The 16314-nt window shown below is 39.3% G+C and overlaps 1 protein-coding gene across 9 annotated transcripts in view; it reads left to right on the forward strand.

Moving 5' to 3' along the window:
* The window catches only part of Cadps2 (calcium dependent secretion activator 2), a 544863-nt gene that overhangs the window by 455371 nt on the left and 73178 nt on the right, over window positions 1–16314 (forward strand). For 5 of the 9 annotated variants that reach the window (XM_016006862.3, XM_016006864.3, XM_016006865.3 and 2 more), the window contains 3 exons: window positions 193–349; window positions 15051–15192; window positions 15311–15430. In XM_016006862.3, coding sequence (XP_015862348.3) covers window positions 193–349; window positions 15051–15192; window positions 15311–15430 — 419 coding nt within the window. The remainder of the gene's footprint in view (window positions 1–192; window positions 350–15050; window positions 15193–15310; window positions 15431–16314) is intronic. The other 4 variants (XM_076566153.1, XM_016006867.3, XM_006988391.4 and 1 more) reach the window with 1 other exon arrangement.

A 16314-nucleotide genomic window follows, 5' to 3' on the forward strand; every position in this document is an offset into this window, starting at 1 on the left:
TATCAATGGCAAATTTATTCATCTATATGTGATCCCTATAAAATGTCTTATCTTAAAAAATATTACATTTCATTTATTATACTCCTTTTTTTGTGAAACAGAGGCATGTTGTACGTATTTTCAGGGGCATAGTATTTGCACACGTTTCTAACAAGTCATCAATTTCTCCTTTACTTCTCTGTCCTCTTGCAGGCATTTGCCTGGTGGCCAGACTTATTGGCTGAGCATGCTGAGAAGTTTTGGGCTTTATTCACAGTAGATATGGATACTGCATTGGAGGCCCAACCTCAAGACTCCTGGGATAGCTTTCCTCTTTTCCAGCTGCTTAATAATTTCCTCAGAAATGACAGTGAGTACTTGCATTTCTCTTTCTATATGAAATGGCAAGGGGTGGGTACACTTCATCTGTAAGTATGTATGTACATAGTCCATGTTTGACATAATAAGAGTCAGCATGGGTAACCAGGGTGCTTATTGAGCTTGCCTGAGTCTGTCGTGCCAGAGTCTAAGGGAGATGACACCTCACATCATTCACTGAACTTCAGAACAACTGCTATCTAGAATAGACGTCTTTCTAATTATACCTTGAGGATCAGAAAACCTATAAAGTCTGGCATTGACTGAGTACTTGGGATTGCATCTGTTTCTGTGAGACGTTCTAGGTATCAGGATTCCCTTTTAACATGCACTATGATTGAGATGTTTTCCTGAGAGTGAATTTATCTCCTCAGATGATTGTAAAATATTGCTATGTGTATGACTTGTTCATTCATATTTAGAAATCAAAGAGAAAGTAGGGGTCCTCTATTGAGACTGTTTCCCAATATAATAACTTTCATCATTATTCCAGCAGGTGATCTAGAACCAGTGCAAACCTGGTCTTTATTAAAATAGTAGCATATAGATTCCTGAACCTTTCCTATGATAGACTTTTCCATTTTCCCCAGACTCAGTTCAGTTACCAGTAGCTGCTCTTACACTCTGTGTGTGGGTGAGGTCACTAATTCCCTACTCAGTACAGTTCTTGCTGATATGCGCCATACTGGACTCTGCCTCCTAGAGTCCAGTCGTGACTGTCCTTGATCCTACAGAAATCTTTCTATTATCACAGATCATTTAAGTCTTCCTCACACAATAGGCCTTTCACCTGTCTGGGTATAACTCACTCCATTTCTCTGAGTATCTTTGAAGTATGGTCCTCAGAACTCTGGTCATCACGTCATGTCACCTGAGTCATCCAGACTCCATACTCCTGTTGTCAAAGGCTGGTCTCACTCTGTCCATATTTTCTGTACAGTCAGCACTTTCTGTGTCTTCAAACTCCAAGTCATTTTTATTTCTCTCTTTAAAAGGCATTATTGCATTTTTTCAGTTTTAAAATTAAATCCGTGTCTTTACAATTGCAGTTTTAATTTTTTAAATTACTCTTTGGTTTCTTCATTGTTAGAACCTGATATCTATCATTATATGATATCTATCATTATATGATATCTATCATTATATGGTCCCTTCATCCCTTTGAGTCTGCTCCTCTCAAACTGAGAAAGAAACTCATGCGGATATGAAAGCATGATGCCATGCATCCCAGGTCCATCCCAGATTTCAGATATCAGCCAGACTGAGAACCCCTGTTAGAGTAAGAAAGGAATTGTGTTATATAGTACTTAACAACATAGGCCTCAGTTCCAGAGTCACATCTCTGTCACTTGATCTTCGACAGTAGTTTAACCTCTCTAGGCTATAAGGTCTTTCTTTACAGAAGTAGAAGGGTAATTACACTTACAAGGTCATTGGTGGTGAGGATAAATAGAATGATGACTCACATGTAATAGATGCTAAGTGGATATCATGGATACTGTAGGCTGTCTGTAATTTCAGTTGAGTATTTCTGTCATTTCATCCATTCTATTCAGGTTCATTTAATTTCCAAAATGTGTTTATTGTGAAGCCAAAGAACTAAGAGATAATTCCTCCTTCAGATTCAGTCACAATGCCTGTGCTCAGAAGGGTCTAATACATTTAATTGTCCACATAGAATCATTCATTCTGCATGTCAGTCTCAGCCAGCTCAGAAAGGCTGAGTCTGCCCCTTTCTACCAGACAGACAGCTCTGGAAGCCTTTCTTTTCTAGGTTGCCTGTCTTCATCCCCATTCTGCTGACAAAATGGAGGTCTGCATTTTTTTAAAAAAAAAAAAAAAAACTTTATCTTTTGTGTATAACAATTAGCACATGAATTATTTATTAAGTCAGGGGTAAATAAGTATAGACATATTTTTAAAAGCGCTTCCTCCATTTGAACAAAATCACAAGAATGATCAGGACTTAGGGATATGGGGAACTGAGTTCAATCTCAACCCCAGCATGGGAAGCCAGGCATAGTGATATTCCCTTATGATCCCAATGTTAGTGAGGTGGATATAGGTGCATCACTGAGGATCACTGGCTGGTCAGCCTAGTGTAATCTGCAAAATCCAGACCTGTAAGTAATACTGTCTCAAGGAGCAACATGGACAATTCCTGAGGAAGTGCAGTGGAGGTTAACCCCTGTCTTATACCCATATGTGCACATGAACATGCATATACACACAAAGAAGTAGCCCTATGAATTATCTGTGTTAGTGTATATTCAAAAGGGTACTTAGTTAATGTTCACATTCAAACAGTAAAGATGGTAAGTCATGTAAGTTATACAAAATACTTGGAATTTTTATATAGGAAAATAAAATACTTTATAGATTTCTTGAAAATGTTCTTGAATACTCACAAGTACATCAGTGTTTTAATATTCTTTTATATTTATTTTTTAGAAATATTCATGCATTTTCAACGGTAAATTTTTGAAGTATCAGAGTGAAAACCACAACATTCTTTTATCTTTATCTTATTTTATATGTATATATGTGTGTATATGTATGTACACCACACGAATGCATGAGCCAACAGATGTCAGAAGAGGGCATCAGATCACCTAGAATTGGAGTTACTTGGCGTTACAGGCAGTTGTGGGTCCTGTGAAACAATACAAGTCCTCTGCAAGAACAATTAGTGCTTTTAACCAAGACCCAAGAGAAACACAAGATTTTAATTTGGGGGGTTAGATTCACAAATGTTTAGTTCATGAGGGTTTTGTATTCCACTCTTATTTTGTAGTGTTTCTTTAACATTAACTACTGTTTAGCACATATGGTACTACTTTGGGTTATTTTGCTGTGCAGTCATAGATCAAGAGAGAGGCATTTATTAGAGACCTCTTTGGGGCCCTGTCGAAATTGAAGGTGCCTATATCTTGGCTTGGATTTTGCAGTGATTAACAGATTTTAGAAAACATCAATTATTTCTGAGAAAAACAGCTCCTTCATGTAGTGAGGTAAATAAAAAGTTCCCCAGTGCCATAATTTCCTTTTGGTACTGGGAGATTGGTGCAGCCTGGGGAATTGAAGGAGAAGGAATAATTTTCATCCCAAACTCACAAGTTTTGTTTCAAAAGCAAGGCCACTAAATAATTCTCAATAGTTACTAAAACATACTTTTCTTTTACTATCACTTTTGATGATAATTAAGACAATTGTAAATAATCATGTGTTTATTACATCCCTTCCATAGCAATTTGGTGAAATCTGTTTAAATATTTAGTGTCAACTTAAACTGCCCTCAAATTATCCATTTTGAAATCTATGGGAAAACATTGTCTTTCCTTTAGTCCCCCTTGAAAGGGAGATTTACATAACGGACATGCTCTTGCAGTTTTTACCATATTGACCCAATTAGAGTTATTGTCCAAATCCCAATTAATTACAACCTAAACTAGCCAGGAACACTAGCAACACAGAGCTCAGTGTTGGGATGGGAGATAATTTGCTGAATAAATGGTGCTTCCTTATACAGATGATTGTGTATGGGGGGAGGTGTGTGCTGCACAAGGTCTACTGCTAATTACGGGATTTTAAAGGACCATGATGCATTACTAATAATTAATCTACATTTGCTTTTCCAAAATTTAAAATGACTAAGATCATTCAAAATGAGATACCAATTATAACTTATACGTGATAGGTGAACAATTTTACTGTCTGCATAAGTTATTTACCACCATTTTGTGCTAAAATCTTTATGCTTGATATTTAAAATGAACTGTTTATCGTTTGGCCTGTGGAGGGGATCCTAAGAAAGGACTCTTGGTTTTCCAGCTGAGGAAACTTAAGGCCGGTGCAGGCAGGGAGCCTGAGCAGGGGCTTTGCCCACAGGGAATTAGGGGTAGGGGTGGGGCTGGGGCAAAATCACTTCATCACCAGTCCAGTTTCATTCCACAGTAACAAAGCATATTCTGGGGGGCATTTATACAACAATCTTACACTTTTAAGAATTCCTTGAGCTTTTCATTTTAACTTAGAAAATATTTATAGGGCACTGAATTATGTGGACAGAAGGACAGTAGCGGTTATCAAGTACAGAAAGGGTTAGATAAAGGAATGGGTGATCTTAGCATACATCTTCGGAAGCGTCTGTGACAAGATTTCCAGGGGAAATTAGTGGAAAGGGGGAGCAGAGACCTCAAATGCAGTTTCTCTTTTAAGGAGGAAAAGGATATTATGTCTGGGATGTGTGTCTTCCCTTGCAGTTATCAGTGATGAGAGCACATTGGAGCTCTGAGAACACTTGGAGATGAAATGTGGTTTTCCTCAGGGGGAAAGAGTACCAGCTGCATCACGCTTTTAGCAACTGTCCCCAACCTCCCACCCTCATGGCCTCACCCACTGATTCCCAGAGCAAGGCTGGTGAGGTAAACAAACTTAGGTTCCATTCCTGGCCAAAAAAGACTGAGCCTTTGCTTGCCTCCCATGCTGCCTCTGTGCACCCCATCTGCTCCCCCAACTAGAGATAATTAGACAGGCAGTTACTTTAAGAGGTACCGAAGGAAGCACATTTGAAAAGAGAGATGTATTAGAAGTTGAAGGGAAAACAAAACAAAGGTTTTCCTAATGAAGCAATTACCATCTAAGTTAAACGATACCTAAATGACTACAAAGCAACTACAAATAGATTCTACCCTGGCATAGTATTTTCCACAATTGTCCCGTGGAGAATAGCTGCAGCCAGTGACCGCTCCTGACAAATGAAAGCCATCTACAAATGACACAGATCATTTCTTTCAGCACTCCTGAAAGGCAGGCCCTTGCAGAGAGTCACCTTTTAATCTGTGGATATGCTAGCAAGTGGCAAATGACCATTCTATTGGGAACTGATTCCCAAGTGAAAAATACCATGGTGCTTCTTCCTTAATTAACAGCCTTTTCACATTGCTAGCACATTAAAGCCAGCCTGAAGAACACCCGTGCTTATGTAATCAATGTCACAGCGTCTCTGCCTAAAGGAATAATAAATGTTCAGGCTCTGTGCTAAGTGAAAACCTGTTCCCCAAGACTTTCACCTTCATAAAGATGGGCTCATAAAAATCGAAAAAGGGAAAAATTGGAATTTGGTCTCATGAGGATAAAAAGGCTAGTGTTAATAATTAACAAGGAGAGTGAAGAGGAGTCAAATTAGCCATAATAGAGCCCAGAGTGACTGGCAAAGTCACCTCTCATTATCAAAAAACTCATTAAGAAATGAAGAGGTGGAAATCCCGCTGGGTTATTCTCACACTTAGGCAGTATCAGAGATTATTTTTCGAATTTCTTTCAAATGAAGAACTGTTAGGTCACCATATTATATATTAGGTTAATCTTCAAGCTTTGAAATATGAAGGGCTGACACCTGCGTGTCATTTCCACCCCCAGTGCTTAAATGAGCTGTGTGTCTGAAATCCACGAAGTGGTGTTTATAGAGTTATCTGTATATACATACACAGGGAACAATGCAGAAATGACATAAATTCTGCATTTTACCCAGGCTGTGTGCCAGCAGTTGCAGGGATAGCGTCTCTGTGAACGATAGGATGATCACCCAATAGGAAAATGTATTTAATGCTAATCCCTGGAGATGATTGAATTTTAAATTATTCAACAGAATTTGTTCTCCTGAACAGAATAATGAAAGAGTTATAAAAGCAGCAGACAGTAGCGTTTTCCATCAATGGAATTCCACAGGAAAACTTCACTTTCTATATATAATGTAGACATTTCTAAAACAATTCAATCTACATTCACTTTACTTAGGATTTATTTGCTTAAAGGTAACAGCCTGTTCTAATATGTGCCTGTGTCTCTCACAGCACACTTACAGAAAACATTTATGAATTCTGTTTCTAAACCTCAAAAACCCCAGGCTTGACTAACATTGATCATGCTACAGCCACACACACTTGCTCCCATTAAGGAAGAAGGTATTTTGAGACATGATTGCAAATAACAGAAAGCTGTGGCAGATGGAATAAAATCAAACTTTCACCTCTGGCTCTGATGTTACATAATCTCACAGAGCCAGCCTGAGGAGTGCTAGAGAGTAAGGCATTGTCCTTCTGAGCTTTGGTTAAAATTCATACTGAGTTATGCCTGAATAAAACCCATAAGAAACAAAATGTGTGGACAAGTAAGAAATGATTCCTATCTTTAAGAAGTATGGAAACTAGTGACCAATAAGGACATTTCTTCTTTACTAACTATAAAATAATAGATGGTTATAAAAGATGTATCTGTTCTATTCCCTGAAAGTTTTCATTATAGTTACAAAATTGGATTTGTTATATTGATTGTTTCTATGTATCTGTACAGTAGATATATTTACCTTTTTTTGCACCCAAAGTAAGAAACACTGTAACATCTGAGCTTTCCATTGTCACCTTTCTGTAGGTATGTTATGTACATACATGTATCTGTTTATGTCTTCTAGCAAGTGCAGTAAGAGGAAAGGAAGAATTAAGTATCATTTTAGGAGCAAAGTCTGGTAGTTAGCATATAAGTTAAATATTGACAAACTATATAAAATTACTTTTCAAAATTTTAACTGATTAAGGCTAGCAAAATGGCTCGGTGAGTAAAGGCATTTTCAGCCAAGTCTAATGCCTGAGTTCAATCTGCAGGACTCACATGGTAAAGGGAGAGAATTGATTCCAACAAGCTGTCTTCTTATTACACACACACACACACACACACACACACACACACACACACACACACACACACACGTAAGTAAATAAATGTATTAAAATATAAATGAACAATTAATGAAATCCACTGTGTTTTCTACTTAAATTGAGTGGGAAGCTATCATAACTTCCATTAGAAGGTGCATGCAGGAAATACATTTATTGAGTGTGCATCTAATATGCCAGGCTCTCGGCTGGGTGCACAGTGCTGCTATCAGCCACAAGTCTCCTCACTTCCCTCCTGGAGTCCTGACTCGGGTTTTCTGTGCTGCTTGTCTTTGTTCTTTGCAAATAGAAACTGAAGAATAGCTATTAATTTTATATCTTAGTCCACTAAGTCTTGCTTCATATTGATAGAATTTGTATTTCCTTGAGTAATTATCTTATAGCAAAGTCTGTTGGTTTGTCTTGTGGGTGGTGGTGTTTGTATTCTTTTGCTATCCACGAATTATGCTTTTACTTATAAAATACCTAATTAGAATTTGAGGGAGGATAATCATTCTTACCAGTAATCCACTAGTGCCAACTAATTGGAAGACAGAACAGCAACATGGAAGTAGATTACATAGTTCAAGAGAGAGCAGCATATGTTTACCCTAAAAACAATGCCTGAACACTTCATTTGCCTATTCATTTTACCCAGGAATCATTGTCTCAGTAATTTATATTAATTGGATCATAGTTTAAAGTGTGTTGAAATATTACTATTAAAAGCCTATGTCAAGTACTTTTTATTTGTTAATTATTGGAGATGTTCAAACTAATTAGACCCTCTGCATCCTGAGTTTTGCTTTTATTTAAGCCTTTTGCTTTCTTCCCTGTCATTTTACTTGTTCTGTAAGACTTTGTTGTATCAGGGATGTTCCTTTACTCTCTAGCAAGTTGCTATTTGGGTACATGGAACCTTTGGGGAGAAATGGTTGTTTTGGTCAGCCAATTAGGTGCTGAACCACACATACGTTGCTGTGTCCATTTTCAGATTCCAGGCCAATCCATTGCACTCCCGCATCTGGAGTACAATGTCAGAAATAATCTTGACTCTGGCGTTTGAGGGGGAGGTGCCTCAAACCAAGAGTTTGAGGCCAGTCTGCTCAACATAGAGGGAACCAGGCCAATGAGCCAGGACGACGCAGCAAGGAAAATAAGAACAAACGAAACCTTTCTTGGATGAAGCCAGGATGAAAACTTAGCCTTTCCAATCCATCGGTGTAGTGGTGCCACGTAAAGCCACGGATTAGACAGGTGACAGCAGCAAATTATACTCACAGGGAGAAGACTTCGGATGCCTCAGGCTACCTCTGAGAGGGTCTTTTGTCTGATGGGAGTAGGGTGAAAGCTGGCATATGGGCAAGCAGAGGAGCGCACACATTGACAGACAGGTGTGAATTTCCCTAGCCTTGCCTTCCCCACACAGGAGGATGCTATCTGTCTTCTTCCTGCTCTTTCCTGCCTGCACCTCAGGTGCTTTCTGTATCTCCTCTGCCTCTCATCCATCTCCCCTCATCCTGTCACTGGACCCTTCTTCCCCTTCCCCTCACCCCAGGCCCCTCTTTCCCTCTCCTCACTCCATCTCTCTCTCTCTCTCTCTCTCTCTCTCTCTCTCTCTCTCTCTCTCTCTCTCTCTCTCTCTCTCTCTCTCTCCTTTTATACCTCTCTCTAATACACACAAATACTGCCAGTTTTTCTTTGTTTTTTAAAATGTGGCTTTAAAATCAAAATCAAAAAGGAAGGCAAGAGATAGATCACATTGCTAGAGCAAGTACATAGACCCTGAGTTCAATCCCAGCACTACCAAAAAAATTAAAGGCAAACGTCAGCTGAAATTGGAGCAAACTTCTAGCCAAAATTCTTTATTTGTTGTAAAAATTTTAAGAAAGTGTAGCTAATCTCCATTTTCTCCAAATTATGCATGAAATAATCGTATTGTTAGCAGGAATAACTGACCAAAAAAATTTCTTTGTGCCATATTCATTAAAATAAGAGATCTTCCTATCCAGTAGAAATTTTAGCAGCCAGAGCTTAGATTTATGGATCATAATAGAATTTATCATGACAGCATCATCTAATAACATATATTTTATATAAAATGTGAAGGATATTCCAGCCTCAATTGGCTAGATAGCTGTCATCTGATGCAGTCTTCCAAGAAAAGATATAGTAACTTAGTCTTGTATCCAAATATTCATTCACACATCAAACACCTAAACACAACAGTAAGCCAGGTCTCAGCTCAATACTGAGAAAACATTTTTTTTGAATTTGTAGAAATTTTTATTGTGTCCCAGATGTTTTTTTATTAAGAAATTTTCTATTCATTTTACGTACCAACCAAAGGTGCCCATCTCCTCCCTCCTCCTGCCCCCCCCACAGCCTTCCACCTCAACCCACGCACACCCCCCCCCCATTCCCACCTCCTTCAAGGCAAGGACTCCCATGGGGAGTCAGTGGAACCTGGTACATTTAGTTGAGGCAGGTCCAAGCCCCTCCCTCTGAACCAAGGCTGTGTAAAGTGTCCCACCATAGGCACTGGGCACCAAAAAACCCCGCTCATTCAGCAGGGATGGATTCTGATCCCACTGCCAGGGGCCTCTTAAGCAGGTCAAGCTAAACAACTGTTTCACATATGCAGAGGGCCTAGTCCAGTCCCATGGAGGCTCCATAGCTATTGGTCCACAGTTCATGAGTTCCCTCTAGTTTGGTTTGGTTGTCTCTGTACATTTCCCCATCATGATCTTGATGCCTCTTGCTCATAGAATCCCTCTTTTCTCTCTTCAACTGGAATCCTGGAGCTCAGCCTGGTGCTTGGCTGTAGATCTCTGCATCTGCTTCCATCAGTTACTGGATGGAGGCTCTATGATGACAGTCAGGGTATTCACCAATCTGATTACCAGAGTAGGCCAGTTCAGGCACCTTCTCCACTATTGCTAGTAGTCTAAGCTGGGGTCATCCTTGTGGATTCCTGCGAACTTCCCCAGCACCCTGTTTCTCCCTGTTCCCTTGATGTCTCCCTCTATCATGGTATCTCCTTGCTCTCCCACTCTGTCCCTGTTCCAGCTCAACCATCCTGTTCCCTTATGTTCTCATCCCCCATCCCATACCCTCCATTGCCCGCCTCATCCCCAGTTTGCTCATATAGATCTCATCTATTTCCTCTTCCCAGGATGATCCATGCATCCCTCTTAGGGTCCTCCTTGTTACCTAGCTTCTCTGGAGCTGTGGGTTGCAGTCTGGTTATCCTTTGCTTTACATCTAGCATCTACTTATGAGTGAGTACATACCGTGTTTGTCCTTCTGAGTCTGGGTTACCTCACTGAGAAAACTTATGATCCCTACCTCAAGTACTAGTGCTCTCATAGGGAGGAAGGAGAGGAGAAGTATAGAGGGAGAAAGAGACATCAACTAACGGGACTTTGAGCACAGAAAGCCAATAACCAGTCAAGGAAGAGGGGGCAGGATTAAGTTTTTGTGAAATGATATGAGGATGTGAGTAACTCGAGAACATCATCAAGCTTATGCCGAAGGAAATATGGGACACAAGCCCCAAAATGGACTGGAGAGGTCACGGTAGGGCATCACTGAGGACTTCGTGTCTGGCTGAAGCTTTCAGGTTTGTTGGAGGGGCACATGGAAAGACTGTGCTGGCGGGGTTGGATAGTTTTACATTTTTTTATAAACCCTTCTGCTTGACACAGCGAGAGGTGAGCTGTCCAAGGGAAAAGTAGGAACTCAAAGGCCAATCAGGAACTGACGGCATGAGTCATTACAAAAGAGCAGAACAGATTAGGTGGCAGCAGTGGAGATGAGCAGAGGACCAGCCAGGTGCCAGAAGATACACGGGGCTGGATTACTCCTTGGATGTGAGGAGTGAAGAAAAGGCTTGTGGTACTCACCTCTGTGATGCTTGTGTAGAGATGAAATAGGAAATCTCCACTTTCACTCCAGGATGGAAATACAGAGATTGGGGAATTTAATGTAATAGTTTTACGTATTTTAATATATTTTTAAGTTACTAGTTCTTTTTCATACAATATGTTTTTGATCATAATCTTGCCACTCCCCCACATCCGCCCAGATCTTCATCTCCCATCCCACTCAACTTCAAGTTATTTCTTGCTCTTAAAAAACTAAATAATAAACAAATAAAATAGGAAAAAAATAACAAAATAACAAAAATGAAAATCAAAACAGACAAGACAATGAATCCAGTACTTTCCATATATATTTAAAGGTAACACTTGCTAGAGACTTGAGTCAACTGCTACTTAAACTTAGAATTATTGCAATGTTTAATAACAACATTGAATAGAATTATTTTAGACTTTTGCCTTTTATTAAGCTGTGACTTCACTGCCAAAGTACCTAATCTCTCAGGAAAATAGCTTTTGACTTGAAGAGTTGCAGGCTCATTTGTAGTTGTAATAATTTGTTAAAATTGTTTAGTTATCTTGGAATAGTAAAATGGTAACAGTGCTTAATAGTATGCTTAAAAAGGAAAACCTAAATAGAGTTCGTTCGTTCGTCCTTCCTTCCTTCCTTCCTTCCTTCCTTCCTTCCTTCCTTCCTTCCTTCCTTCCTTTCTTTCTTTCTTTCTTTCTTTCTTTCTTTCTTGCTATTTTATCAATGCTGCACCATAAGAATAAAGTTTAGCCATACAGTCTTGCTGTACAGCAATGTGAAACTGCCTGGTTTTAATAAAGATGATATTATCAGCCTACAAATTTTCTTATAAAAGCAATTCACTATATTGATAGGCCTTAAAAGATATCAGTACACTGATGCTAGGTTGACAGATGGAGGAATAGATGGACAAACAGACAGGCACTATTTTATGGTAACCTAAATAAAAGAATTAAGATTTTATGATATAAAGAGATTAACATATGGTTTTGGTATCAAACCCTGGTTCTATTGCCTAGTGACTAAATGACCTTAGGTAAATTTCCTAATCTCTCTGAACTTTAGCTTTCTTTATTGATAATTAAAAAAGAAACCTTCCTTTCTTCTTAGGTTTTTTGTGACAGGTAAGTGACAGAGTTTGGCACTCCAAAAATACCGATGTCGAGGAGGAGAGGTCTTAAGTAAAGATACAATCAATAAGATTTCTTTACATTTCTTTTTTTTTAAATAATTTTTTTTTATTTTATGTGCATTGGTGTTTTACCTACATGTAGGTCTGTGTGAGGGTATCAGGTCCCCTGGAACTGGAGTTACAGACAGTTGTGGTCTGCCATATGGGTGCTGGGAATTGAACCCAGGTCCTTTGGAAGAATAGCCAATGCTCTTAACCTCTGAGCCATCTCTCATGCCACTCATTATATTTCTTAGTTGGGCTGTCATAATGGCTTTGATATTTCAGGTGCGAATGTATTACCCTTAAAGCATAGCATCTTTATGTAGGTGACATTTGGTTAAAGGGTAACTGAGTTACACCTTAGACAGCGCCTCCTAGTTCTGTGACTTGAATCTCTGGGAATAAATGAAACAACTTCCCTCTGTGTACTAATGAAAATACCGTAAGATAACATTAGTCCTCTCAGTAACACATTTATAACTAAATATGATTTTCCCCACCTAAATAAAAGACCTTTTGCCTGCTGATAAGCAAGAAAAGATTTCTTTAGTGTGTATGCCTGTACACCCATAGAGATCAGAGGTCCAAGTCATGTGTCTTCCTTTATTGCTGTATGCCCTTTTTTTTGGAGACAGTGTCTCCAGATGAACCTGGAGCTCCTGGATTCGGCCACATGGACCAGCCAGGCAAGCCCGTAAGATACCCTTTCTCTGCTTCCCAACACTGAGTGTGCAGATGTGCACCACTGTGCCCAGCTTTTTACATAGACGCTGAAGATCCAAACTCAGGTCCTCCTTTGTATGTAACAAGTACTTTTTCCAAAAAAAAAGGTGGGTTTTTTGTTTGTTCATTTATTTGGTTTGGTTTGGTTTTTAGCTACAAGAAAAAAACTAAGCCGTATGAAAGCTAGAACAAAATCAGTATTGCATATCCTGGATCTAGTGTTACTTTCTACTCCACATTCACAAGTCCATGTCTCTCCACCCTCCGACAAACTTAAGAGTCACAGAAAAACACTGAGAGCATTCCCTGTACATGTCATGTTAGTGAATGTCATGTGTTTTGTCCAAGTCTTAAGACATTAAGACTTCTGTTCATTTCTGTGTAAAGAAGATAATGCGAGAAGCTGCCGCATTGAGTGTAAGACCAGGCTGTTGGAGCTCCTACAGGTTATACTTGTTAAGGTTCAACATGTGCAGATATTCAAATCCATTAAAGTAAGTGAAATTGATGAAAGATTGTTTTTTGACATCTTCCACTTCTGACATCTTCAAGCCACCATTACCCTTTACCAAGAGCTTGTCACTAGCCACCTCTTCTCTCTTCTTAGTGACCTCCATTTGCCATACAGTGACCAGAAAGACCAGGCCATGCCACTCCTTTACTGACAAGTGCCATTGTGCCCAGAAAACCTAGATCCACCCCCCAAAACTACTCTTCCCTTTCCTGGCTGTGTTCCTTATCTTTGTAAGACACTAGCTCAGTCCCCTTGAAGTTTTAAGGTTGCTGTTCCCTCCACCTGGCAAACCCCTCCCCACTACAGAACTCCCATGGGAAACTATTAGATTAAATTTAAATCCCATTGCATCTCTTCACATATGCCTTTCCTGACCAATGAATATATATATTACATACTATATGTAATATATGTTATATATAAAATGTTTTTCAAGATAGGGTTTCTCTGTGTAGCCCTGGCTATACTAGAACTTGCTCCATAGACAAGGCTGGCCTTGAACTCACAGATGCCTCTGCCTCCTGAGTGTTGGGATTAAAGGCATGTACCACCACCACCTGGTATGATAACTATATATTTTTAATGAGTACATTTTCATTTTGAAGATATAAAGCATTCATAAATGTATTTAGGATATATTCATTTGAGAAACATTTGCAATGCATAGTAATATTAATCAAAAAAATTAAAAATCCTTCAATCTCAGTGAGCTTTGCTTAGTATCTTCCTGTAGAGCCTGCTCTTTCTAGGTTCAGCTTAGCCTCATGCTATGACTTGACTTAATGAAATTGTAAGCTTTTCATGGAAAATCCATCTCCAGGAAGTGATAGGCACACCCTGACCAACAGTCCTAACCAAGTAGAACAAATATAAGACTCCTATAATCACTCTACAAAGAGTGCTCCAAACCTTAATTCTTCAGACTAATGGGAAACTGAAAAATAAAAAGGATAGAATGTGCTGTTTTTAAATACAGAGGCATTGGGACTGAAAGTTTAGGTCAGTGGTAGAGCATTTACCTAATACGCTAGAAGCTCTGGGTTCAATCTCCAGAACCACCCAAAACACTAAAGGTAATGAACTAAATTGAATACTCAAAAACAAATTTCCAAGTAACTAAAAAAGTCGTGAATCAAAATAGATATTTCTGGGAGGGCCACAGCAACCCTCCCAAGTGAATTCAAAAGCGTAGTTCTTAGATGTAATCAAGCTTACTGTGTATAATTGAACAGGTTTAGCATTCGCTTCTGTGATACACAACCTAACCAGGGGATTCTGACTCTGCTTAATTGCTGCATTTACATGTGTCAGGACCCTCTGTGGAGGCAGCAACTCCCTTGAATTTACAGTAAGTGGTCATGTGCCTATGTGTTAAATCTCTGAGGAAGTACACACATACCACCTGCTCAGAACATTTTACAGAAATATAATCTATTTTTGTTTTGACAGGCATATATGTAAGGCTAATTATAATTTTGAGGACATTTCCATGATATGATATTCAATATCAAGACCAAAATCCATTATCATCTATGTGCATTCTATCAGTTTTCCCATGTGAGACTCTTTCAAGAAAAAAATTTTTTCCACCTAGTCTTTTTCCCAAGTAACTGATGTTATCCCTCTGACGAACCCCTTTTGTGCTTGCCTATTTCAGCGCTTTTGTGTAACGGGAAATTTCACAAACACTTGCAAGAGATCTTCGTGCCCTTGGTGGTCCGCTACGTTGACCTGATGGAGTCTGCCATCGCCCAGTCAATTCACAGAGGCTTTGAGCAGGAGACGTGGCAGCCTGTCAAGTAGGTACCGTGGTGCCCACCAAGCACCTGTCTCAGTCCCGACCCTATGACTTGACCTACAGCCATCCAAGGTTATTGCTTATGGTGCCCCCTTCCCACGCTGTTTGTTTCTTTACAGGAATATCGCCAACAGTCTTCCCAATGTAGCTCTTCCAAAAGTTCCAAGTCTGCCTCTTAATCTTCCACAGATTCCTAGCTTTTCTACTCCTCCGTGGATGGCTTCTTTATATGAGTCCACGTGTGTATCCCTCACTTACTTCCTGGTGTTGTGTTAGCTAGTGCATGGCCTGGGCTGTCTTCCGTGCAGATGCGTTCAGAGTGCATGGCATTTATCACTGTTGGTCGAGGAGTACTGTCTTTGGCTTTATTCGTTTGAGTGTTTTAAGCTATTAAGCTGAGCTTGGCATATTGATAATACTTTGATAGAGGTTGAAAGAAAGAAATCGCATTGGTTTTTATGTTGTTCATGTCTGTTCTGTGTAGCAGATGTCATTTTTTTTTTAAATCCCAGGATGTAGAATTGCTCCTAAGTAGTACAATCCTGAATTTCCCATGTAGATATCTGTGGTAAATTCAAGGATGCTTAAGTTCAGCTTTCTTACTGCTCACATCATTGATGTTGTACATGAAGAAAGCCTTCGAGAGAGGATTGTAATTATATCATCTTGTTTGTTTTTTATCTTAGTGTTAACATTAAAGAAGCAGAATTTAGACCTTGCAGGGAAGCTACAGTTCCCAATGCCGGGTGGTTCTTCTGTCATTCCTTTCCTGATTTAGTTGATGTACCTTGCAATTTTAAGGTAGTCTTGATACCATTAAAAGCCATATTTATTTACTCCACCTTGTAGTGAGCCTGCCTACTACAGACCAATTAAGAGTCATTAGGGGAAAGGGCTCTAAAATTGAATGTGTCTCAACTTAAACCTTAACTTATGAATCATATATCTTTCTTAGCTTCACTTTCCGCCATTCAAAAATGGTTAATTCCTAATATAAGAACAGTTTTGTGGGAGAGGGGCAAAAGCACTGTATGAAAGTATCTGGCACATCCTAAAGTTTCTATAAATAATTACTAATATTGGAACATGCTAGGTGTCCAAAAAAATATAATTACTACTCTGT

The sequence above is a fragment of the Peromyscus maniculatus genome, chromosome 3 (genome assembly GCF_049852395.1).
Source record: "Peromyscus maniculatus bairdii isolate BWxNUB_F1_BW_parent chromosome 3, HU_Pman_BW_mat_3.1, whole genome shotgun sequence".
Classification (NCBI taxonomy): domain Eukaryota; kingdom Metazoa; phylum Chordata; class Mammalia; order Rodentia; family Cricetidae; genus Peromyscus; species Peromyscus maniculatus.